The sequence below is a fragment of the Pongo pygmaeus genome, chromosome X (genome assembly GCF_028885625.2).
Source record: "Pongo pygmaeus isolate AG05252 chromosome X, NHGRI_mPonPyg2-v2.0_pri, whole genome shotgun sequence".
Taxonomy (NCBI): Eukaryota; Metazoa; Chordata; class Mammalia; order Primates; family Hominidae; genus Pongo; species Pongo pygmaeus.
Genome location: NC_072396.2, coordinates 159,994,282 through 160,019,636, shown reverse-complemented (window position 1 = coordinate 160,019,636; position 25,355 = coordinate 159,994,282). Strand labels below are relative to the sequence as shown.

Below are 25,355 nucleotides of genomic sequence, written 5' to 3'. Positions count from 1 at the left end.
CCGTGTTAACCAGGATGGAGAGACCCTGCTTTCAATTCATTTGGGTATATACCAAAAAGTGGAACTGCTGAATCATATGGTAATAATATTCTTGATTTGAGAAACTACCATACCATTTTCCACAGTGGCTGTACCATTTTACATTTCTACCAACAGTGTACAAGGGTTCCAATTTCTCCATGTCTTTGCCAACACTTGTTATTTTCTGGTTTTTTAAAACACCTTTTTGAGATACTGATTTCAATTTTATTGGATATACTCCTGGAAATAGGATTGCTGAATCATATGACAGTTCTATTTTTTGTTTTTTGAGGAATCTCTATACTGTTTTCTATCTTTGACTTTTTGATAATAGCCATCCTAACTCATTATGGTTTTGATTTGCATTTCTCGGATTAGTGATGTTGAGTACCTTTACATGTACTTATTGGCCATTTATATGTCTTCTTTGGAAAAATGTCTATTCAGGATCTTTGCCCATTTATAAATTATATTATTTGGGTTTTTTGCTATTGAGCTATATGAGTTCTTTATATATTTTGGATATCAGCCCCTTTATCAGATATATGGGTTGCAAATATTTTTCTCCCCTTCTGTAGGTTGCCTTCTCATTTTGTTCAGTTTCTTTTGCTGTGCAGACGTTTTAGTTTGATGTAGTCCAACCCGTTTATTTTTTCCTTTGTTGCCTGTGCTTTTGGAGTCGTATTCATAAAATCTTTGCCAAGACCAATGTCGAGTGTTTCCTCTGCTTTCCACTAGTAGTTTTACACTTTCAGGTCTTAGTTTAAGTCTTTAATTCATTTTAAGTTGATTTTTATATATACGTGTGATAAGGATCCACTTTCATTCTTTCGCATGTGGGTATCTTATTTCCCCAACATCATTTATTGAAGAGACTATCCTTTTCCCATTGAATATTCCTGACATCTTTGTTGACGGTTAGTTGACTGCATAAGCATGGGTTTATTTCTGGGCTCTCTATTGTCCTATTAGTCTATGTGTCTATTTTTATGCCAGTACCATATTGCATTGATTATTATAGCTTTATAATATACTGTGAAATCACATAGTGTGATTTCTCCAGCTTTGTTCTTCTTTCTCAAGATTGCTTTGGCCATCCAGGAACTTTTGTAGTTTCATATGAATTTTATGATTTTATTTCTATTTCTGTGAAAAATGTTATTGGAATTTTGATAGGGATTGCATTGGATCTGTAGATGACATTGGGTAGTAGTGTGTGGGAAGTAATGTCTCATTGTGGTTTTTATTTGCATTTCCCTAAAGACTAATGATTTGGGGCAATTTTTCATGTGTTTATTGACCACTTGTATATCTTCCTTGGAAAAACGTCCATTCAAATCCTTTTACACATTTTTTAAAATTTAAGTGAAATTCACATAACATAAAATTAACCATTTTAAAGTGAACAATTCAGCGGCATTTAGTACCTTCACAATATTGTACAACCACCACCTCTATCTGGTTCAAAAACATTTTCATCACTCCAAAATAAAATCCTGTACCTATTAAACAGTTACTCGACATTCTTCCTTCCCACCAGCCCAGGATAACACCAATCTGCTTTCTGTCTCTACGGATTTAGCTATTCTGGATACTTCCTATAAGTGAAATCATACAATATGTGACTTTTTGTGTGGCTTTTTTCACTTATGTTTTCAAATTCTTTCAGATCGTAGCATGTTTCTATACTTTGTTTCTTTTTTATGAATAATATTTGATTGAATGGATATACAGTCATGCATTACATACTGATGGAGATGCGTCCTGAGAAATGCATTGTTAGGCAACTTCATTGTCATTAAAACATCATACAGTGTACTTACACCAAACGAGATGGTACAGCCTACTACATGTTCAGGCTATATGGTATAGCCTATTGCTCCTATGCTATAAACCTGTACAGCATGTTACCATATGGAATACCATAGGCAGCTGTAACACAATGACAACTATTTGTGTATCTAAACACAGAAAAGATACAGTAGAAATACAGAATAAAAGACCAAAATAAAGTACACCTGTATAGGGCACTTACCATGAATGGAGTTTGCAGGACCGGAAGCTGCTCTGGGTGAGTAACTGAGTGAGTGGTGAGGGAATGTTAAGGCCTAAGATATTACTGTACACTACTGGAAACTTTATAACACTGAACACTTAGGCTACACTATATTTAAAATTGTTTCTTTCTTGGCTGGGCATGGTGGCTCATGCCTATAATCCCAGCGCTTTGGGAGGTGGAGGTGGGTGAATCACCTTAGGTCAGGAGTTCAAGACCAACCTGGCCAACATGGTGAAATTTCATCTCTACTAAAAATACAAAAATTAGCCAGGCGTGGTGGTGCACACCTGTAATCCCAGCTACTCAGGAGGCTAAGGCAGGAGAATCACTTGAACCCGGGAGGCAGAGGTTGCAGTGAGCCTAGATCCTGCCGTCGCACTCCAGTCTGGGTGACAAGAGCAAAACTCCATCTCAAAAAATAACTAAATAAAAATAAAGAAAAAATTTTTTCTTTCTTCAATAATTAACCTTAGCTTACTGTAACTCTTTTACTTTATAAACTTTTTAACATTTTGAATCTGATAACACTTAGCTTAAAACACACTGTACAGCTATACAAAAATATTCTCATTCTTTATATTCTTATACTATAAGAATCAACATTACACTCAAAGAAAATGACCATTGGAGCACTGTGGAATTCATATTTTCAGATTAGGGATGCTCAACCAGTAAGTATAATGCAAATATTCTAAAATCTTAAAAAATCTAAAATCTGAAAGTATTTCATATAAAGGATACTCAATCTGTATTTGCTTTAAAGTCTTTATCACACCATTCCTACATGGGTGTCAGCTCAGTGTTGGCATCTGTTAATGTCCTTTTCTATGCAAGTTGAAATTTTCTCAGTTCTTCACATACCAAGTAATTCTGAATTGGATTCCCAGTATTTGGAATATTATGTTGACACACTGGGTCTTGTTTATATTCTATGGAGAATGTTGTTACTTTTGTTTTGGCACACAATCCATCTAGTTAGGTTCAGGTTCAATTTTCCACAGCCTTCTGTAGGCAGCGGTTCTAATTTTTCAGAGCCTTTGTAGTGTTCTTCGGATCATACCTGCATGTGCACCACCTAGTGGGCAGTATAAGATCTATGCGGTGGTCTATTGGTTAATTCTGTTCTAAATTATGCTAATTAGGATCAGATCCATGCATACATTGCTCAAGTATTAGCCCAGAAATTTATAAGCAACTTTATGAAGTTGCTTTATCATGTTCCTCCCTTTATGTAATTTCTTGGACCCCTTTTGTTCCTCCTACCAGAAACGAGACTCCAGCTACTCTTGTGTTCCTCCATGATTTGGCCTGCGTATACACCAAATGTTTAATAACCAAGCTTCCATTCTTTTATCAAAATAATAATAATCATCATCATTATCATTTGCAGTAACAGCAGCATCAAGAATTCTTCTAATTAATAGTTAATAATGATAACAATAATAATGATAAACTGTCTGGGAGGAAGTATGACAGCAATTGCTAAGACTGGTGTCCTAGAGCAAGATATCTCAGGTCTAGAACAGAGTGATACCTGAACAAAAGAGCTGGCTCCCAGCCTATTCATCGTAAAGTGAAGCCTCATGTTGACAAGCCAAGGCCACAAATAATGAGCTACCACTTCACTTTTTGTTGCTTTATTCTTAAAGAGGGATAGACAAGAAAGATTTTAAAAATTAAACAAAAAAAAATTATCAGAGGAAACAGGTAACTGTAAAAAACAGAAGGCAATCTAACATTTCAATATCATATCAATAAAATAAAAAAGGATGCTGTGAAATGGGAGTAACCAGCAAATGTAGAAAAAACTCTTGAAAATTAAAAATATAAAATTGCCAAAATAAAAGAGTTGGAAGATAAAATTTTAAAAACCTGAAACTAGAACAAAATAAAAGACACAGAAAATATGAGTAAAAAGAAAGAGTCATTAGGTCAATTTAGGACCTTTAACTTGTGACTGATAGGAGTTCTAGAAAGAGAAAGGGAAAAAAAACAGGGAGGAATTATCAAAGAATAGAGAAAAGGATATGATATTTCTGTCCTATTAACTTAGGGGGAAAAGGAAGGAGAGAGCTGTGAGAGAGGAAGCTGGTGATGCTAGGACTTAAGTCCATGAGAAAGGATTATATTGGATAAATTAAGGAGAACACTGACCATGAGAACAAGGACTCCTACACTGACTACCATAACCAGCATGAGACTAGAAAGCCTCCTTTCCTTACAGTGTAGATTTATTTAAGTCATCTTCCCAATACTTCTGATGCCATCTTAGAGTGAACATGGGGAGTAATGGAAGTAATTGAAGGAATGAGAAGTCATTCCCCAAAGACCAATATAAACTAGAAGAAACTGTTTAAATTATGGAATTGGACTGAGTTACAAATAAGATTTCCTCTCTCCAGGAACTAGGTAGGTTGTGGATTGTTTTATCTGGGGATACAAAACAAACAAACAAACAAAAAACAACAGAGAATTGCCCAGAGCTCAAAGACAAGCACTTTCTGATTGAAGTGTACAGCAGTTTGAATAAAATATCCACATTCTAACTATATCATAGTTAGAAAATCATAGAAAATTTCACATCAAGAATAAAGAGAGATACCTAAAAGCTGTCAGAGAGAGGGGGGAAAACACACCCTACAAAGGCTTATCATCAGTAACACTGGATGTTTAAAAACAATGAAACAATGCCTTCAAAGTTATGAGGGGGAAAATTTCCACTTCGAATTCTTTATCTAGTAAGGTTATTAAGAATAAAAACATTTCAGACAAGCAGAACTCAGAAAGTTTAGCTCAAATACACACCGTTCTTAGGAAGTTACTAGAGAGTCTTTTCCAGCAAAATGACACAGTGAACCAAGAAAGATAACATAAAATCCAGATCACAATGGATCCAACCCAGGAGAATAATGAAGGAAAGTCCCAGGATGTCAGCTGTGCAGTAGGCCTAGAGAAGATACCAGATCAGGGTAAGAGGATAGTGGGTTTCAAGGGAGCAATCCTAGGAAAAGCAAGGATTCCAAATATTTTAATATTACTTCTGAGGATGTAGAGCTCTGGGAGATGATAAAGGCAGAAAAATAAGGGGAAAAAGCCACTCAAAACCCCATGTATAAAACAAAAAGCTATGTAAGAAAGGAAGTGGAATCATAGTACACTACACTGCTTGGTTGTACAGAGAATAATCTTTACATAATAATAACAATATAAACACTTTATTTTCTACTCAGAATCAACCATAGACAAAGCACAGAAAATGCAATGATGGTTACAACACAGAACATAGATGCTTACAACTGTGAAAATATAAATGCTTACGGTAAAACTACAAGTAACAGCAGGGAGCCAAAAAATATTGTCTACTGTCAATTGTTAATAGAATAAATAAGCAAACTTTAAGATTAGAAAAGTAACCAACAGAAGAACAAAAAATAGTAACATAACTACATTGAGGAGAATGGAGATGGGGTAGTATAAGTGAGCTAAATCCTCATTTGTGAGAGCAATGTAACACAATAATAAATAAGAATAGAAAATATCCAAAATTGGTAAATCAAGAAAGAACATCATAAGTATATTATTTAGAGATATCAAAGTAACAGAAGAACTAAAAGGAAAATAAGGAGAAAGAAGTGGTTCCATTTGAGGAGTGAAACTATTATTGTAAGCCCTTCTGTACCATTCAATATTGTTATGCATATGCATGTATTAGTATGGTGAAAATTTTAAAAATTAATATTTCTTGACTAGGTATTTATTTCTCTTCCACATCTTTACACAAATCGTAGCATACTGTTCTTCTACTCTGCATTTTCCATTTAACAAAATATCTTGGAGATATTTGTGTATTACTACTAAGCTTCCTCGCTTTTTTAACGGCTGCATTTTATTCCATTATATGAATGTATTATAATTTATTTAATCAGTTCTGTACTGATGAGCATCTGTTTTTTCCCAATTCTTTGACATTTCAAACAATGCTATAATAATAAATTGATAAATATTACAAGAAAAAAGGCAATACAGTATTTGCTTCTATCTCCCAATTAGACAATGAATGAACATGGCATATAGTAGGTACTCAATTAAGATTTGCTAGTGGCCAGGTGCAGTGGCTGACACCTGTAATCCCAGTATTTTAGGAGGCCGAGGCAGGCAGATCACCTGAGGTCAGGAGTTCGAGACCATCCTGGCCAACATGGTGAAACCCCGTCTCTATTAAAAATACAAAAATTAGCCGCACGTGGTGGTACATGCCTGTAGTCCCAGCTATTCAGGAGGCTGAGGCAGGAGAAATGCATGAACCCGGGAGGTGGAGGTTACACTGAGCCGAGATCGTACCACTGCACTCCAGCCTGGGTGACAGAGTGAGACTCTGTCTCAAAAAAAAAAAAAAAAAAAGATTTGCTAATTTAGATTGAATTGGATTTCAATAAGGAAATGGATCTATGCAAACATTTAAATCAAGTTTATGACACAGCAAAGACAAGAATCTATACAAATCTAGTACTCTGCATGTTCAGTCTTTGATTTATGATTTACCAGAGAAAGGAAAAATAGCAGCTCAGTTAGGATAAGTGTACAAAAGGAAATGTCAGGCAGAACTGTGGTGATGTAATTACAGTAAAGAGACTGCTCATATGACCCTAGCTTCCTAGGTCCCCAATATCCAAGCTGCTAAAGAGATTCTAACTCATCGTAGAGCTGTAAATGAGTATAAATAAAAATGCCGAGTTCTTAGTGTCTTACCAGTGAAAGGAATAAAATGAAACAAAACAATAAATTCTCTGAATTGGAGATTAGCCCTCCAATACACACATAAGTCTCTCTCATACTTACTCTGAACTCTTTTGGGCCTGTATGGATTGGAAGCAAGTGTAGAGTACCCGGCCAGTCTATCAAAGGAAAAAAGAAAGAAAGAAATATCACACAAAGAAAGATTAATATTGAGAAAGACCCCAAAGGTCCCTCTAGAAGCAGAAGGTTAAAAGAGATTCCAAAGATGGAATATGCCATAAATTAATTTCTATAAAAAGGATCATATGCTCAGTCAACATAAGATGGTGACAACCAAACATCTGTTCATGTAACAGCAGGGAACTGTTAACAAACACAAGAATCAGGAACCTAAGAACCTGAACATTCAAACTGCCATCCTGAAAGCTGACAAACTTATTCAACAACTACTTATGACAACAATAAATAAATAAATGCATGATGACAAGGTTGAAAGCATTTCAAATGATGTATAAAGTTCAAGGTACTGAACTTTAGTGTTTCTGGAAAACTGATTTTATGGAAAATATTCATTATTAACACAGATTCTGAGAATATAACTAATGCACTAAATAAGACACTATTGGTATTCTTAGCAGAATTCATACCTACAATGTTAAGTAGTAATTTTCTTTTTGTTTGAACTGACACATATTATAACCTCTTGACATGAACATAAAATTCAAACAGAATTCAAATAAAGAATGGCAAGACTGGCCACTGATCAAACTGTTTAACCTCTCTGAGCTTCAGTTTGTTCATTCATAAAATGGGAATAATACTCCTTCTGGGTTTTTGTCAGGGTTACAGCATATTTACGTAAAGCACCTAATAAGTACAATAGGTGATAAATGGTAGTTGTTACTATTAGTAGCCATCAAACTATGTTCAGCATCCAACCACTTCTCATTATCTTCACTCTTACCTCCAAGACCAAACCTCCATCATCTTGTCTAGATTACAGCAATATCTTCCTAACAGATTTCACTGATGCCACGGATTCCACCCCCACCCTCTGCCCACTGTTCAGTCTACACAGAAGCCAGAGAGATCCCATTAAAACATAAAGTCATCCTCCAGTGACTTCCCAAGTCAGAGTCAAATCCAAGGCCTTACAAGATCCGGACCTTGTTTAGGACAACTAAATGAATTATCATTCAAACTGGGACACTTCCAAGAGGGAAGAACACTAGGATAATAGGGTAAAACTGGGACTGACAGAGGCAAACTGGGATGTATGGTCATGGTCTTCCTCACTCTGCTGCAGCCACACCAACTTCCTTGATGTTTCCTGAACATGCCACACTCACCTTAGGGTCTTTGCACTGGCTATTTCCTCTGCCTGGAACGTTCTTTCCCCAAGAAATCCACAAGACTTGTTCCCTCACCTTCTTCAGGTCCTGACTCAATGACCCTTTTCATTGAAACCTTTCCTGGCCATCCTATTAAAATTGCAAAGAGATTTTTCTCTACTCTGTGTGTACACACACACACACAGATCTCACACACACACACACACACACACACACAATACCTTTGTGTTCTTATCTTCTATGAAACAGGAAAAAATAAGTCCTACAAAGCCTTGATCCATCATCTGGTACATGGCTTGTGTGCGAACATCTGAAAATAAATGAAAATTTAAAAATCTTCTGTCAATAAGCTGTGTCTCACAGACTTAAAGATTTAAAGATAACAGCAACATATAATCTTCCTAGGATTCAGATTGTACAGGCAAAATAGGAATATATCCTAAGGACAATGTCAAAGTAAAAATGTTTTGCTAGGTTAGGGTAATACTATCGAAAGTCTGCCATTAAATAATAAAACTTATTAATAACTCTAGCCTGCCTAGCCCAAGAGTAGCTCTGCTATGGAATGTGGTATAGAAAGAGAAATTAAAAATTTCAGTTACCCCAAAACTTGATAATTTCCTCCATGGAGAGTCAAAGAAAGGCTTTGGAAGGAGAGAAAGTATTTCCTAGAAAAAGCCTTTTGATGGACAGCTTCTAGGGAAGTGAACAGATTTATTAGGCTTGCTACTAAAGAATAGAAGTGTGGAACAATTACAGAGGAAAATCTTACAGGAAGCCATTGTATGGAAGTGGTTGTGATATAAATTCAACATTCCAGAGAGTAGAAACCCCTCCTATATGGTTACTTGATTTTTTTCTTAATTCTGCTTGATATGGTTACTGAACTTTTGAAAAGAGATAATAAACAGGCACCAAATAACAACATTAAAAAGGATTAAAATATTAAATGCCAAAAACGGCCGGGCGTGGTGGCTCATGCCTGTAATCCTAGCACTTTGGGAGGCTGAGGCAGGCGGATCACCTCAGGTCGGGAGTTTGAGACCAGCCTGACCAACAAGGAGAAACCCCTTCTCTACTAAAAATTCAAAATTAGCTGGGTGTGGTGGCGGATGCCTGTAATCCCAGCTACTTGGGAAGCTGAGGCTGGAGAATCGCTTGAACCTTGGAGGCGGAGGTTGCAGTGAGCCGAGATCGTGCCATTGCACTCCAGCCTGGGCAACGAGAGCGAAACTCCGTCTCAAAAAAAAAAAAAAAAGCCAAAAACTAAACAGAGGCTAAATTTAGTCTTCAGACCATTGTTTATAAAGGATACAAAAGATCAGCTGTCACAATGAAACACTGCAGATTACAGTTTTGCCCAATGGCTTACATTCACTTAGTTTGGCAATCTGTTCTTCAACATTCTTTGTGTGTATACCTTTTTGATCTGGATTCTGACTTCTCCCCAATGTCCTCCTAAGTAAAGACTGAGACCAAACAGTACCCAGCAATGAGTACAAAGGAAATTGGCTGAAAATATTGCTAAAAGTACATAGCATTGTAAAAATGGTCTCTGTACTGCTATATGACCTTGGTAAAATTCTTGGTACTGTTAAGCCTATTTCCTTATCAGTTAAATGAGAATAAACATCATCCCTTCTCTCATAGGATTTTTGTAATTTTTAAATTGCAAAATTTTTAACACACATCAAAGGTACTTCATAAGCATTACTTCCATTCAATTTTATGTACAACCACTGGTAACAACTACTGTCCCCATCATGTTACCCAAACTGCTTTTTGTCAAGGTCACCAGTGATTTATTCTTGGTCTTCAATTTACCTGATCTCAGCTGATCACTCCCTTCTTGAAACACTGTCTTCACTTCGCCTCACGTTCCCACTCTTCCTACTTGTCTATAACTTCCTGTCTCCATTGCTGGATCCTTCTCATCTTCCCACTCTCCAAATATTGGTGTGGCCCAGGCTCAGTGTTCAGTCCTGTTATCTCTCTACCCTTACTCTTTGGGGGATTTCATCTAGTTTCGTGGCTTCAAATCTACACCAGCCACTCCCAAATCCTGCTCAACAAACTCTAGTCCCAGAACTCCAGAACCATAGATCTAAGTTGTCGTCTGACAGTTCAACTTGGTTGTCTTAAAACAATGCTACTGAGAGTATGCCTCACGTAAGCTCAGTACCTCCACCCTGGTGCCTGCCAAAGCGAGCCGACCCTGCCCGTCCACTGGCTACCAAGAGTCCCCGACGTTTGGCCCCCAGAGGCTCAGACTGGCCTCGGTCACCCCTCCGGGGGAGACCCTCGTACCCCCATCTTCCCCCGTGGGAAGGCGTATTGTTCTCGCCGGTGAAGCTTCTCCGAGTGGGATCGTTCTGGCACCCCGTCCTAATGGATGTACCTACCCCCTCTGAGCATTGTCTACCCTTTGGGAGACCACCTGAGCTCCGAGGGACCCACTCCAGCCACCGCTGCCCGCGAGGAGCTGTCATCCTATGGACACTCATTCTCACCTCAGCAGCCTCGGACCCTGCACCACTCGCCCTTGCCCCTCAGCATCCACTCAGAAATTCTCTCAGGCATTCTGCTTCCCGTCCAAACACAACGCTATCTACCTCTGCCGGCCACCTCTCAGCCTTTCCTTCTCTGTGAGTGAAAAGCCCATTGGTGCCCTCAGAACAGCCAAAGACTTATTTCAGAAGCCTCCAACAGAGGTATGAGATGTTTTAATGACATCGGAGCATTAGCCTGGCCATCTTTGGGATATAACGGATAAGAACAGCTGCTGCTTGCTGTATGTTTTTGACGATCAGCTATATAAAGTGGAGTGAATCTTCAGAGCCGATTATTTGGCCAACACTAGGGTAATTCGAGAACAGGGATGGGGGTGCTTTGCAAGAGACTGCCCGGTTTGAATAGGCGTCTGCCCAGTCCTGCTTTGAGGAAGCCGAGAGATTGGGAACGCCTTTACTCTGGATTCTTACACAAGGATCCACCAGATGGCGCTGTGAGCAGGGGCTTCTCCTGGTTTCCTAAAGAAAGGGCCGGCCAGGCGCGGTGGCTCACGCCTGCAATCCCAGCACTTTGGGAGGCCAAGGCGGGCAGATCACCTGAGGTCATAAGTTTGAGACCAGCCTGGACAATGTGGTGAAACCCCTCTCTACTCAAAATGCAAAAAAAAATTAGCCTGGAGTGGTGGCGCGTGCCTGTAATCCCAGCTACTCGGGAAGCTGAGACAGGAGAATCGCTTGAGCCCAGGAGACGGCGGTTGCAGTGACCTGAGAGGGCGCCATCGCACTCCAGCCTGGGCAAGGAAGGGAGGGACGGACGGAGGGAGGAAGCGAGGGCAGGCGGGCAGGTGGGGTTCTCTACAAGACTGGGTGCACAATGTGGACATCGCGTGCATGTTGCTGCGAAAAGCCACTCTGGACACTGTGCTTTCTCTCGGACATGCCTTCTGACCAGATATGGCCTCCTTAAAGGATGCAGATGCCACTGTGATCAGCATGAAGTTTCCCAATGGGGCGGCTGTTAGCTTGGACGTCAGCCAGCACTGGACAGACAGCTGTGACCACAGACAGGACGTTCATGAGTCCCAAGGTGTGTTGCAGATGAATAATCAGAATCCCTTGGGCATGACCAGGCAGGGTACGTCCTATCACTCTGCTCCCAGACCCAGGCTGGCCACTACCAAAACTCATATCGAGAGCACTTCAGACATTTTGTCTGAAGAACCCTTAAAGGGAAAGAACCTCTTGAAATCAGCAAAGAGCAGTTCCTCGGAGTCATTCAGGTAGCTGTCATGGCAAAGCAGTCCTGGGGAAACCAGGTAGCCATGGACCTACCCAGCAAATTGGTAAAGATCTCCGTGGTCAAGACAGAAACTCTGTAAACCGCCCCAAGGCTCAAGCCAAGACCCTGCTTGAGATCCGATTGCCTGTTTCACTTCTCCCTGTTACTGAGAGAGGGAAATGGAACTTTCTGGTGACATTATCCTCACCAGAAATTAAGAAAGGAAAGCAATACGAAACCATGTATGTTTCATTACTGGTGTAACCAAACTCTTCAGGATGTGACTTCAGACCCAGGGATAAAAAGTTGGAGGTTGCTTATCTGTTTTCTGTTGAACTCAGGCCTGGTACACGAGAGATGCTCTTTTGGTCAGTTTCCTCTGGTTGGGTCTTTCAGGAAGAAAGCAGGTTAGGGATTGGATCACATAAACTGACCTGGAAACCAGCGGTTCCAGCTTTTCTGTATGGCAAGTACGGCAGAGGGCTGGCTAAGCTGTTAGACTAAAGGTCACATGCACTGGGCCCCTTTGTGGGCAGTTACACACACAGGTATTTAAGAAACAGTTTTCTTGAAGAATCTGTGATTTTGTGCACAGTGATATTACACAGCACCATTCCTAAGAAATATGATGAAATAACCATATGTAGTATTAAAAACCCATTTTATTATTCTTGCCTGAAATAGACATTCTCTTTTAATGTCAGTGGAGGAATGAAGTGAAACTGTTTTCCCCCCAAGGGGACATGGAAACATTTCAGAAATAGGACTTCTCATTTCATTTTAGGAGCTACGTGGTGAAAATGTTCCTGTGAAGTGGCAGACCTGCTCTGAATCCAGCCTATCTTTCCAAAATTACATGTGGAGGCCATTGGAAATGTTCTTATATATTTGAAAATAATTGACTATTTCTCATATCCTACTTTTTAAAAAAATTTTAAGAGATGAGGTCTTGCTTTGTCGCTCAGGCTGGCGCACAGTGGTGCAGTCACGGCCCACTGCCACCTCCAACTCCTGAGCTCAAGGGTTCCTCCCACCTTAGCCTCCTGAGTAGCTGGAAATACATGCATGCATCACCACACCTGGCTAATTTTAAAAAAAATTTGAGAGACAGAGGCTCGCCATCTTGCCCAGGATGGACTTGAACTCCCAGGCTGAAGCAATCCTCCCACCTCAGCCTCCCAAAGTGCTGCAATTACAGGCAGGAGCCACTACATCTGGCCTATCCTACTTTAAAAAAACTTTTTGGGGCTGGGCGCAGTGGCTCAGGCCTGTAATCCCAGCACTTTGGGAGGCTAAGGTAGGTGGATCACAAGGTCAGGAGATCAAGAGCATCCTGGCTAACACAGTGAAACCCCGTCTCTACTAAAAATGCAAAAAATTAGCCGGGTGTGGTGGCGGATGCCTGTAGTCCCAGCTACTCGGGAGGCTGAGGCAGGAGAATGGCATGAACCTGGGAGGCGGAGCTTGCAGTGAGCGGAGATCGTGCCACTGCACTCCAGCCTGGGTGACAGAGCCAGATTCTGTCTCAAAAAAAAAAAAAACTTTTTAAACAGATATTAGAACTCACCTTAGTGCTAGAAAAAAATAAAATTGAGCAGATCTTAAAATGAGGAGCATAACTACAGGTACATGTCTCCTTGCATAAGCATTTACAAGTAAAATAAAATGAATATAAGAATAACTTCTACAAACAGTACCAAGTCTTGGGAGATTTATGAAATAGTCTGCACTATTTAAATCACTTATTTTTCTTTTGCAAACGTGTACCGTATAGGTAAAATTCAGGTACGTTAAGTGTGTTTATGATGTAACAACTATATCCCTTTCCCCATCACCAAACCTATGTTTCCTTCTCCACTTCCTACTTCCATGAATAGGATTCCCACTTGTTCAATCAAAGTGAGATGCTGTAGAAATCCTAGGCTCTAGACTAATATAAACTCAATTCAGATACTGGGTCTGCTAGTTACTAGCCATCTGGTTTTGGACTGGGTATTTCAGCTTTGACCCTCAGCTTAGTTTCTTCCCCCAAAAGCCACACACTCCTCTTGATTAGCTGGGAAGTATTTCAATAGGTAGAGAGTACCTGACAGTGTCAATGTTTTATAAGATGTTTAAAAATGGTCACTAGATTTTCAACATGGATACCATTGATGGCTCTAGCAATATCCAGTTTAACAGAAGCCAAACTAGAGTGTTTTTATTGTTTTCCTCAATGTGAAGTATGAACATATTTGAAAGCTCTATGAAGGCAGGGACCGTGTTTCTCTCATTCATTATCTTCAGCACTTTGACACATGGTAGACACTCAAATTTGTTGAAAGAAATAATGATGGGAAGAATCCAGTATAGTGGCAAAGTATGTAGATGTGTAAAAAAGAGGGGCAATAAGAAACAGAATAAGGTTCTTGAGAATGTAGGAGGCAAAGATAAAATAGGAGGGAAAAGGGGAAGAGAGGCACAGTGACAAGTAGGTGAATCAAGAGAAACAGATGAAATTCCTTTCTAATGGTTCCTGTTTTCTCTATTAAAGTGGGAAGCAATGTTAGATAACATTGCTGAACATGAAGGCAGAAACGGGGAATTCAGAGGTTTGAAAATGAAAGGGTTTGCCTTTGCAAAAAGTAGGAGCATACTGATCAGAGGTATCATGGAACATGCACAGCTTCCCAATTTTGGAATTGGCTTTGCAGATATTATTACAAATTGGCATGGGCAAGTCCTCGGTATCTGTTCAACAAATGGACAGGCTGAGAAGAGGCTTGTTATCACGTCTTCCCATTTGACTCACATTTGTTAATTCTGCCTCATTAGTGGCATGAAAATGTTAGTGTGAGGCAGAGAAATCACGCACGTCCTGATGGGAGACACTGAGAAAGGCCTAGCACCACATGCCAAAAGTGCATAACCTGAATCTAGTCATAAGCAAACAGCAGACAAAGTCAAATGGAGCAACATTCCATCTCCTAAAATGTCTATGTCATGAAAGAGGGAAAAAAAGTCTAAGGAGCTGGTCCAGAGGAAAGGAGACTAAACTGACATGAAGGCTAAATGCCATGCATGATCTGAGATTGGATCCTGTATTGGAAAGAAAAAATTGCCATAAAGGACAATATTGAGTTAACTGGCAAAATGTGAATAAGTTCTGTGTAGTTTGCACAATATGATCGTATTTATTAAATGTGCTTATTTTGACAATTGCACTGTGGTTATGTAAATAAATACCCTTGATCTTGAGAAATACACAATGAAGTATTTAAAGGTAAAGGAGCATCATGTCTGCAACTCACTCTCAAATAGCATGTGTGCACATGTGCATGTGTGTATATTGGAGAGGGAGGGAGAATATGATAAAGCAAATGCGACCAAAGGTTAACAATTGTTGCATCTGGTTCTTCATACTATTCTTGAAATTTTTCTGTAAGAATAAAATTCTTTTAAGATGAAATTTTAAAGTCTTTGTGTGTGTGCTTGTCCTACCTCACCCTTGCTTTTGTTCACTGTCCCCTCCACCCTCCACTGCCAACCTCAACCGAAGGCCAACTCACTTTATGTTCTTTTGAAGGAATGAATAAATTTTGAAAGTGGGTTATCAAGTTCTTCTATCTCAACTAGTTTCCATTCCTTACATGTAAAACTTTATCCTGTGTACCTTTTGTTATAGAACGAATGACCTATCTTCTCTCACTTACCGTTTAGCTGATGATGGCTGCTCTTTATGTTCCCCATACAGCTTAACCTAGCTTGTTAGTTTTTGTTCAGGTCTTTAGGTTTGCAGCTTGTCTTTAATAACATCTTATTCTTCCTTTTTCCTAATCCCAAGGCTTTTATTTGTATAGATGCTTCCCCTGTTTATATTTACAAGTACAAATGTTCTGTATGGACTACATCTCATTTCTTCTTTATCATGTTACTCATTGTTTTCCCTTTAGTACTCTGTTTTCCCCCCAACAAAATCATTAAGGTCTAGGACAGCAGGAGCCATGACCTTATTATTCCATACAGTTATCCAGTAAATTTCCTGAAGAATCGTTTTATGGAATGATCCCTTTAAATTATGTTCAAAACAGTGTTACCTAGCCCACTGGAACTTAACCTAATTGTACTAATTACCTTATCATAAAAAGCACTGAAATGGTCACATCACTCTCCCTCACCAACTAAAATTATACCTTTCCTTTAACAGAAAAAAAGATTTCACTTTCTCACTTGTCATTCTTTACCACAGCTTGGAATTCTTTTCCTGTTAAAGGTAGTTAGTTTTTATTCATTGCTCACTTTTTCTAAGGTTTGCAATGCAATACAGTGCCTCTGTTAGACTCAATTCTTTTTTTTCCCATTTATTTACTTTCTTAAATACTAGTTTTAATTGACAAATCATAATTGCATACATTTATAAGGTACTACTTCTTAAAACGCTATTTGGAGATGACTGTGAATGCCAGCTCAGTTGGGCAATTATTTTTCTTTAGTTGTACCCATAGTTTCATTACTGTACTTTTTTTTTTTTTTTTTTTTTTGAGACAGAATCTCGCTCTGTCACCCTGGCTGGAGTGCAGTGGTACAATCTCAGCTCACTGCAACCTCCATCTCCCAGGTTCAAGTGAATTCTCCTGCCTTAGCCTCCCCAGTAACTTGGATTACAGGCACCCGCCACCATGCCTGTCTAATTTTTACATTTTTAATAGAAACAGGGTTTCACCTTGTTGGCCAGGCGGGTCTCCAACTCCTGACCTCAACTGATCTGCCTACCTCATCCTGCCAAAGTGCTGGGATTACAGGCGTGAGCCACTATGCCTGGCCTGTAAATATTTTTGAGATCTCAGGTGAGAGACCTGATGTGTCCTCATTGTTAATCCTTTGAATATTGTCTGCCCTTCAATATAGATATTTCATATACTCTCTCCATGTCCTTGAGAGTTTTACAAATAAATGCTTTGGTGTCTTTCTTTTGTTGTTCATTTTATAGGTGAACAGCTACCATGGTTAAGTGTGGGACAAGGTGTCGTATACATGATTTTCATACACTACTCTTAACAACTCTGAGACTATTCTTTTCTGACAGAGAGGAAACTAGAGAGGCACAGACAAGTTAAAATATTTTCTCAACTAGTAAGTGACTGAAACAAGATGCTAACACAGACCTAGTCTCCAACTAAATCAAAGCTGGTATTCCCAACCCTCATGCTATGGTAACTCTGTAAACTTTCTTTACACATAGCCCTTATTGCATACTCTAATAATTGTTCAGGAAGGATCTCTATATATCTTGAATTATTTGCACATGGCTCCTTAATCATTTCATAATTTAGAGTTGATTTTTTTCAGTTACTTTCTGCAATATCCCTTTTTTTTTTTCTAACTGCTATAAAGATTGAAATGTGCCCACTACTGTTACTGCTGCATTACAAACTCCTACCTGGGTTCTTGTTTAATGGCTCAGATCTTCTCCCCTGAGAGAATTCAATTATTCTCTGAAATCTGAAACTTTCTGGGTGCTCTGCTTCAGATACTTATAAGGTATTTTTCCTTAAATTCGTAGGGAATTTCTTTTTACCACCAAATTTTATGTATTTATTTCCCATTGTAACTTATTACTATAGTGAAAATAATTGTTCAGTAACATATGTGTCAAACTTTTCTTCATTAGTGGCTGATGGCACTACCATGGGAAAAATTTTAGGCCAATCTGATTTCAGTGTTGACAGTGACAGGAAAATAAATCAGACACTGAATTTTTTCAGTGACATTAAGGCTTTACAGGAATATATTAATAGTTATAAAAACAACTTTATTGGGACATCAGTGAGCCAATTAAAGAATCTGAATAAGGTCTGTAATTTAAATAATAGTATTATATGAATGTTAATTTCCCAATTTTTATAAATGTACCATGGTTATGTAAGAGAATTTCTTTGTGTTTAGGAAATTCATAGTGAAGAGTAGGGTTAAAAGGTACCATGTCTGCAACTTAATCTAATACTTCAGGAAAAAATTATCTTCAGACACACACACGTATATACATATATGTAAAAGAGAATGATACAGCAAATGTTGCCAAATGTTAAAATTTGGCAAATCTGGGAGAAGGTAGATCTGTCATCTCCCTTATTCTAAATCAGTATTTAACTGGGGGCGTTCAACAATATCCCCACCTAACACCTACTCCCAGAGGTTATTACAGTAGGTCTGAGTTAGGGTCTAGGAAAGATTAATTTGGGGCAGGCACATTTTATGAAAGCTTTCTCAGGTGATTCTGAGAAACATCCTCATCCCCAAGACTGAGAACTAATACTGTACTTCTTAGGACCACTCGTGTATCATTAAAGTCTGGGACTGTACCACTGATGGCTTTTTGCCATTCGTATCACAGTGTAGACGAATATAGAACTTGCTATCAACTCAAATCCATATGACTAGCAGTAGCACAGTGGGAAGAGCAGACTTGGGAGTCAGACCTGGGTTCTAACCTCAGCTCTGCAACTTACTTAATTCATGTGAGTCTTTGTTTACCCTTCTGTACAATGCGGGTAAGATCTCTAACTCACAGGTTGCCACAAGGATTAGAGAAGAAAACACTTGTAAACCATTAGCACATAGTTAAGTGCTCGTGAATATTAGTTCACTCTCCCCAAGTTATTCTCCTTCTTTCTGGAGAGGCAGATACGGACAAAAAAACCACCATGATTCTCAAAAAGGGGTAAAGGTAGAAAGAAAGCAATTTAGTTACATTACACTGATTAGAAGGGTAAAGATGTATATTGAGAGCCCCAATGGACTACACGTAAACAGCAACTGTAAAAATCAATTTTGCAAATTTTACCCTTTAATATCTTTAAGTCTGCAGAATGGGAGTGTCCTGGACAGTAATGATATTCAGCAATCAGCAATTTCCAGTTAACAGTTTAATTTTTTTATATCAACTGACAGACTTATTAAAAACAATCAATATGACATAAATCATTACTTTTAATACATAATAAAATAAATCAAAATAATGACATCTGCTAAAGGACAGTCGAATTTTGGTTTAAAATAACCATACCCTATGTAATGGAAAAGGAAACATGATATTAATTTCTGAGAATAATAAACATTGCCACCCCATGATACTTACCAACATGTGAAGGCCAAACAGTTATATGAGGATGGGAATGATACCAGCCCACAACTCTCATGGGGCGGCCTGTCAGTTCAGCCAACCTGTGTGTCTGTCAAGGTACTTTCAAAATGTAGGAACAAAATTTATGATGCTAATAAGGGCTCAGAAAGCACCCTGAAGTTTAAAATAAGCTTATTACAATTTAATGGCAACAAAAGAATGAAATAAGATTAATGCTGAGTTTCCCATAATGCCCATTTAAAGCCAAAATTTCTAAAACTAGAATCCACATGGTTTCCAATGCCGTATACACTTACATCCTCAAGTTTAATTTAGCTGATGTTTCATCACTCGAATCCTTACCACTGTGCTATCTGAAAAGCTTTTCTAAATCTTCAGAAGTTGTCACTTTGAAGACTGCTGCTGTTATCCTGTAAAATGCTGATTAGTTTTCCTGCAAATTATTTATATTAAAATATAATAATCCTTGTTATACAACTAAGTCTGAGAAACAATATTTCTAAGATATATTTTCAAGTTTTCAAATGCCAAGAGAAACTACTTAACTTCTCTTAGCCCGTTTCTTCAGCTGCAGACTGAGGCAGGGGAATAATGTTTCAGAGCAGTGAAGAGTAAGTACAATAATCCACACACGGTGTTTAGCATAGTGCCTGGCAAACACCTAGTAAGCGCTTAACAAACAGTAGTTGCAGCTGAAGTTTGCAGGCAGAGGACCAGAGAGGAGAGCTGCAGAGAGACAGCCTGCATATCTGCACTTGAGGGTCCCACTTGAGCATTCAGCAGATCACTGATGAGCGGAAGTATGTGAGGAAACTACCGGAGGCCAGGGAAATGATCCCTGTCGAAAACAAAAGTGGGATGGGGATCAGCTTCATATTCACTTACGAGGCGCTGGCCAGGACACTCAGAATCATACTGAAATAAATCACAGGAAACAAATGCCCCATTTGATCATTTTGGGGCTATATTTAACATGAAACGTTGCATTCAGTTCCCAGCATTGCATTGTTTGAGAGGATCTCTCAAGAGGATAGAGACCAACATAGTAAATGGCCTAGAAATTAAATGGAACTTATTAATTAATTAATTTAATAAATGGAAAACTGGAAGGAGGGGCAGGGAGGAATGGAAAGAAGACTAGGGAGGAAGATGGAGGGGACTTCACACAGAGTTCATTGTCACAGTGTTTGACCCTGAGATCTTTTGGCATTTAGGAGCAGGAATGTCAGAAAATTTCTCATTCTTCCAATAAAAGCCATTCAAAAGGAAAAATAGAGAGAAATTCTAATAACCAAACAATTGGATCTAAGGGAAGAAAATTTGTGAAACCACCTAAAGCAGGATGACTGCAGCAAGCAGCAATGCGGCCCAGGAACCCCAGAGCACATAAAAGCTTCTATTGACCAGTAAGGATATCTCTGCCTCTGTTGAAGCTGCAGAAAGCTGCTCTGGAGAAATTTCTACTCGGTCCTTCCTCTTATCAGAACGTCGTAAGATGATGACAGAATGAATGTGAACAATTCTGACGGCATCAACCTAAAGGAAAATCCACAGAAATGGTTACTTATGGCTCTCTCCAATAACACATCCTCTTTCAACTATAGAATTGCATTTTATTATAATATCAGACAAAATATTCCATTTTAGAAAACTGACACTTTTCTCATGAATAATGAAATGTTTCAAATAAAAGACACCCAACCTCAATATATACATTTCAGACACAAAAATATAAAATATATATGCTAATATTTAGATCAAGGAAGGACTTTTAGGATGATCAACTAGTAATTATTTGACTTACAACTATGTACAAAACACTGTATCGCACAAAGGAATATAAATCAGAGTGCTGACAAAGGGTTCAATGTGCTAACGATATGGTTGAGTGGCAAGTTGTCATTCATGAAACTCCACTAAGATAATGTAGTAAGTCAATGCCATAGGAGCTGATATGGCTGGGCTCTGTGTCCCCACCCAAATTTCATCTCAAATTGTAAACCCCACGTATCAGGAGAGACACCTGGTGAAACGTGATTGGATTGTAGGGGTGGATTTCCCCTACACTGTTCTCATAATAGTGTGAGGGTGAGTTCTCAGGAGATCTGATGGTTTAAAAGTGTGGCACTTCCCCCCTCACTCTCTCTCTGTCCTACCACCATGTAAGATATGCCTTGCTTCCCCTTCACCTTCCACCATGATTATAAGTTTCCTGAAGCCTCCCCAGCCATGTGGAACTGTGAGTCAATTAAACCTCTTTTCTTTATAAATTACCCAGTCTCAGGGAGTTTTTTTTTTTTTTTTTGACACAGTCTCACTCTGTCGCCCAGCCTGGAGTGCAGTAGTGCAATCTCAGCTCACTGCAACATCTACCTCCTGGGTTCAAGCGATTCTCCCACCTCAGCCTCCCCAGCAGCTGGGATTACAGGCACACACCACCATGCCCGGGTTTTTGTATTTTTTGGTAGCCATATTGGCTAGGCTGGTCTCAAACTCCTGACTTCAGGCCTGCCTCGACCTCCCAAAGTGCTGGGATTACAGGCATAACCCACTGCACCCGGCCTCAGAGAGTTCTTTACAGTGTGATAACAGACTAATACAGGAGCTCAGAGGAAAGAACTCACTTATATTAGAAAAGTAATCTTTTACATAAGCAAAATATGAATCTAAAAAAGAAAAAAATCTTCATAGAAAAGGCAGACAAGTGTATCCATTCCTTGATTACTGTGGGAAGTGGGGGGAACAGATTTTCTACAGGTGCCGAATGGAAGTAGTAAAGTGTGAATGAGGTGCCTAGGAGACAACTTACCCAACTGATTTAGATACAGAGCTTGAGGTGAAATGGCAGATGGCAAAGCTAAGAAAGTTGGAATGAGAATGTACAAGACCTCAAATGCCAGGCCATAATTTGCAGGATGAGCTCGAAAGAAAAAAAATTATTTCAGATAAACTGTACCTGAAGTAACAATGAAGTACTGGGCTAAGCAGATGACAGAGATGGAAGAAACAGATTTGAGACCCATTAAAAAGAATGAATCTACAAGATTTGGTAGCTTATGGACCATGGGTGATGGTGGACAGGAAACGGTCAAAGAGGACTCTAAGTTTCAGGGTTGAAACTAGGTAGAACGTGTGAGGGTCAGGAAGGAAAGAAGATGAGCTTGTTTTCAAATGAGATAATCTGGGATGAGAGATATACAATATGGCAATTTTTAGCAGGCAAGTGGGATTATAGCTTAGACTCAAACAGAATCAATGCAGGAATCAATAAAGCATTTATGAGTGGACAAAAAAGGTGTGGAGAAAGGGAGCAGAGGTCTTGGCCTGAATCAAGGGGAGTGGCCACATTTAGTGTGGGGAAGAACAAGAAGGGCCAGGGAGGAAGACAAAGAAGGCAAAACCAGAACAATGAAATGGTACAAGAGTTTCAGAGGAAAGAGTGGGCTTAGCATTATCAGATGTTGAAGGGACAAGGGTGAAATCTGAGAGAAGGCTTTTGAAATAAGCTATAGATTTTCACTGTGCAACAGGTCTGATTTCAGATGTGCAGCAAGTATGAAATACACATGGAATTCAAAGACAACACAAAAGAGAAAAAAGGAATGTAAAATATCTCAACATTTCTTAATATTCACTACATATTAAAATAATAATCCTTCAGATACTTAGGTTAAACAAAATACACCCTTCAAATTAATTTCATTTATTCCTTTTTACTGTGATTACTAAAAAATTTAAAATTATGTATATGGATCACATTCGTGGCTCACATTATATTTCTTTTTTTGTGGTTTATTTTTGTTTTGTTTTTCAACTAAACACCTCACTTAAAAAGATTATCACACTGGATTTTTTAAAAAGTATTTACTGCTAACAAGAGACACAAGAGACACATTTTAAATATTAGTACACAGAAAGGCTAAAAATAAAAGGATAAAAAATACACTATGCAACACTAAAAAGGCAGCTTAACTAATAAAGTTTAATATCTAATTTAGACAGTACAAACTGACATAAAACTCAAGATGAGGGCATGAAATCTTGAATAATAAAATTGTATTGTTAAGATTTGGAATGTATCTTAGTAACTGATGCCCAGGGTGAATTGTTTCTTTCTCTCTTTCTTGCTTTAGTCAGAGATTTCAGTGCCTAAGAGGAATGAGTAATATTGAATGCATAGACAGAGAAGGAAGAGGAGTCCACAAAGGATTGTGGGAAGGGGGAAACAGGAATAAAGGCAATACAACAAAACCAACAAAAACTCATGAGAGTTCAGAGATTCAAGGAGAAAGATTAAGATAAGCACCAGGAAATAATCCACCGAAGGCACAATTAGAAACCAGACCTCAGTGGGTTTGACTGGGGAAGGTGAAGGAGTAGTAACTGTAGCCCATTCTTTTAAGAAGTCTGGCTATTAAAGGAAGGATATAAGAGTAGTGACTACAGAAAGATACAGGATTAAGAAGTAGCTTTCCTTTCTGAAAATGAGAGTAATTTAAGCATATTTTTATCCTAAAAGAACCAGGTGACAGGGAGAAGACCCAGAAAAGAGACAGAACATTTGATAAACAAGGTCTCTGAAGAAGCTGCAGCTCTGGATAGGAAGAGGACTTATTTCTTTGATATGGGAAGAGATGCAAAGTGATTAAGGTGGAGAAGTTTGTAACTAGTAGTAATAAGTAGATGAAGCTGTGGCCTGATAACTTGGTGGGAGGAGGGGAAGTAATTCATTTTTATTGTATTTTACAAAAGCATTGGTCTGTGACAGACTGGGGGAAACATTAACTGGTCCTATACCACGATTAGGTGAGAAGCATTATGCTAGACCATCAAGGCTAGAGTATGCCAGAAAAGATGGTGTAGGAGTGCAGACAGGAAAAAAGTCAAGGCAGACTAAGAACTATGATGCTATGGTTAGTTTGCCTGTTTAAGAAGAGAGGGTTGCATGAGTAGATGTTGGAATTTGAGATAAAGAGATAATAGTGATGTGAAAGTATCAAGGATGCCAAAGTATCAAGAAAAGTGGGAGAAGGGCCAGAAAACAGGCAGTGACAGCAAGGAGAGCAGCAAGAGGGTGGTACTGACAGTGATTATTAATCTTGATCAAGTAGAAACAATTTGCTACAAAGAACAGAAAATTAGGTCCCATTCCTAGTGAGTAGATTCTTCATCTGATTTTACTAGAAAGAATATCTCATCCAGCCAGAAACCGCATACTCTGGCTGAGATCACTGGATTACAAAAATCTTTCCCCAACTGCAAGTTTCCATCATGCAAAATTTTAGCACACATACCTTTTCAGCAACTGTGCGCATTTCAGTTCCAGTATATGCAAATTTGGAGTCACTCCTACTGGGAATAAATTAGAAAAAAAAAAAGGAAATGGGGTTTGGAATATAAAAAGGAATTAAAGCAAAATAACAGGATTAACTGTTTTTGCAATGAAATCTTAGCAGAGACCAAACAAGAGGAGGGAAACTGAATTGAGGCTAGAGCTGCACTCTCTATATCCGTTAGAAGCAATCTGGGACACATGCACAAGTGGCTGAGTGTATAAAGTTATAATGGACAAAGCTAAATTCCTGGAATCCTGGGAATTAAGGAGGTGGGCTTGAGAAGTACACTATGGTATGATTTGAAGTTTAAATTAAAATGTTACCGAAAGGTTTCACCACGTCAAGTATTGAAGCTACTGGGGATCTCTGAGATCACTGAGGTCCATCAGGAGGAAAGGCAATGTCACTGTCAATTTACGTGAAGGAATGGATCAATGGGGAAATGCCTCTAAACGTATATGCTCTCTGTCACAAAGAAAATTACTGATATCTCACTGGCATTTAAGGGGAGACAGAACATGAAATACACTGAGCAAGGCCAGGTGTGGTGGCTCACGCCTGAAATCCCACCACTTTGGGAGGTCGCGGTGGGCAGATTGCTTGAGCCCAGGATTTCGAGACCAGCCTGGCCAACATGGTGAAACCCCATCTGTACAAAAAAAAAAAAAAAAAAAAAAAATAGCCGGGTGTGGTGGCGGGCACCTGTAATCTCAGCTATTCGGGAGGCTGAGGCATGAGAATCGCTTGAACCTGGGAGGCGGAGGTTGCAGTGAGCAGAGATCGCGTCACTGCACTCCAGCCTGGGCGACAGAGTGAGACTCTGTCTCACCCCTAAAACGCAACAATTATGATAATGCTTATTAAGATGTTTATCCCATATCTCAACTGAATAGGAGGTAAGGCAGAAACCAAAGTTCAAGGTTGTATCATTGAGGGAG

At 39.0% G+C, this 25,355-nt stretch overlaps 2 protein-coding genes across 5 annotated transcripts in view; one reads left to right on the top strand and one right to left on the bottom strand.

Annotated features, from left to right (window-relative positions):
* Nucleotides 1–25,355, top strand: part of MTCP1 (mature T cell proliferation 1) — an 82,064-nt gene that overhangs the window by 49,502 nt on the left and 7,207 nt on the right. The window lies entirely within an intron of this gene.
* The window catches only part of BRCC3 (BRCA1/BRCA2-containing complex subunit 3), a 51,590-nt gene that overhangs the window by 25,180 nt on the left and 1,055 nt on the right, over nucleotides 1–25,355 (bottom strand). For 2 of the 4 annotated variants that reach the window (XM_054471996.2, XM_054471992.2), the window contains exons 3-7: nucleotides 24,376–24,433; nucleotides 20,498–20,617; nucleotides 19,076–19,163; nucleotides 8,391–8,479; nucleotides 6,920–6,975 (exon numbers count right to left, since the gene is read on the bottom strand). In XM_054471996.2, the coding sequence (XP_054327971.1) occupies nucleotides 6,920–6,975; nucleotides 8,391–8,479; nucleotides 19,076–19,163; nucleotides 20,498–20,617; nucleotides 24,376–24,433 (411 nt within the window). The remainder of the gene's footprint in view (nucleotides 1–6,919; nucleotides 6,976–8,390; nucleotides 8,480–19,075; nucleotides 19,164–20,497; nucleotides 20,618–24,375; nucleotides 24,434–25,355) is intronic. The other 2 variants (XM_054471997.2, XM_054471993.2) reach the window with 1 other exon arrangement.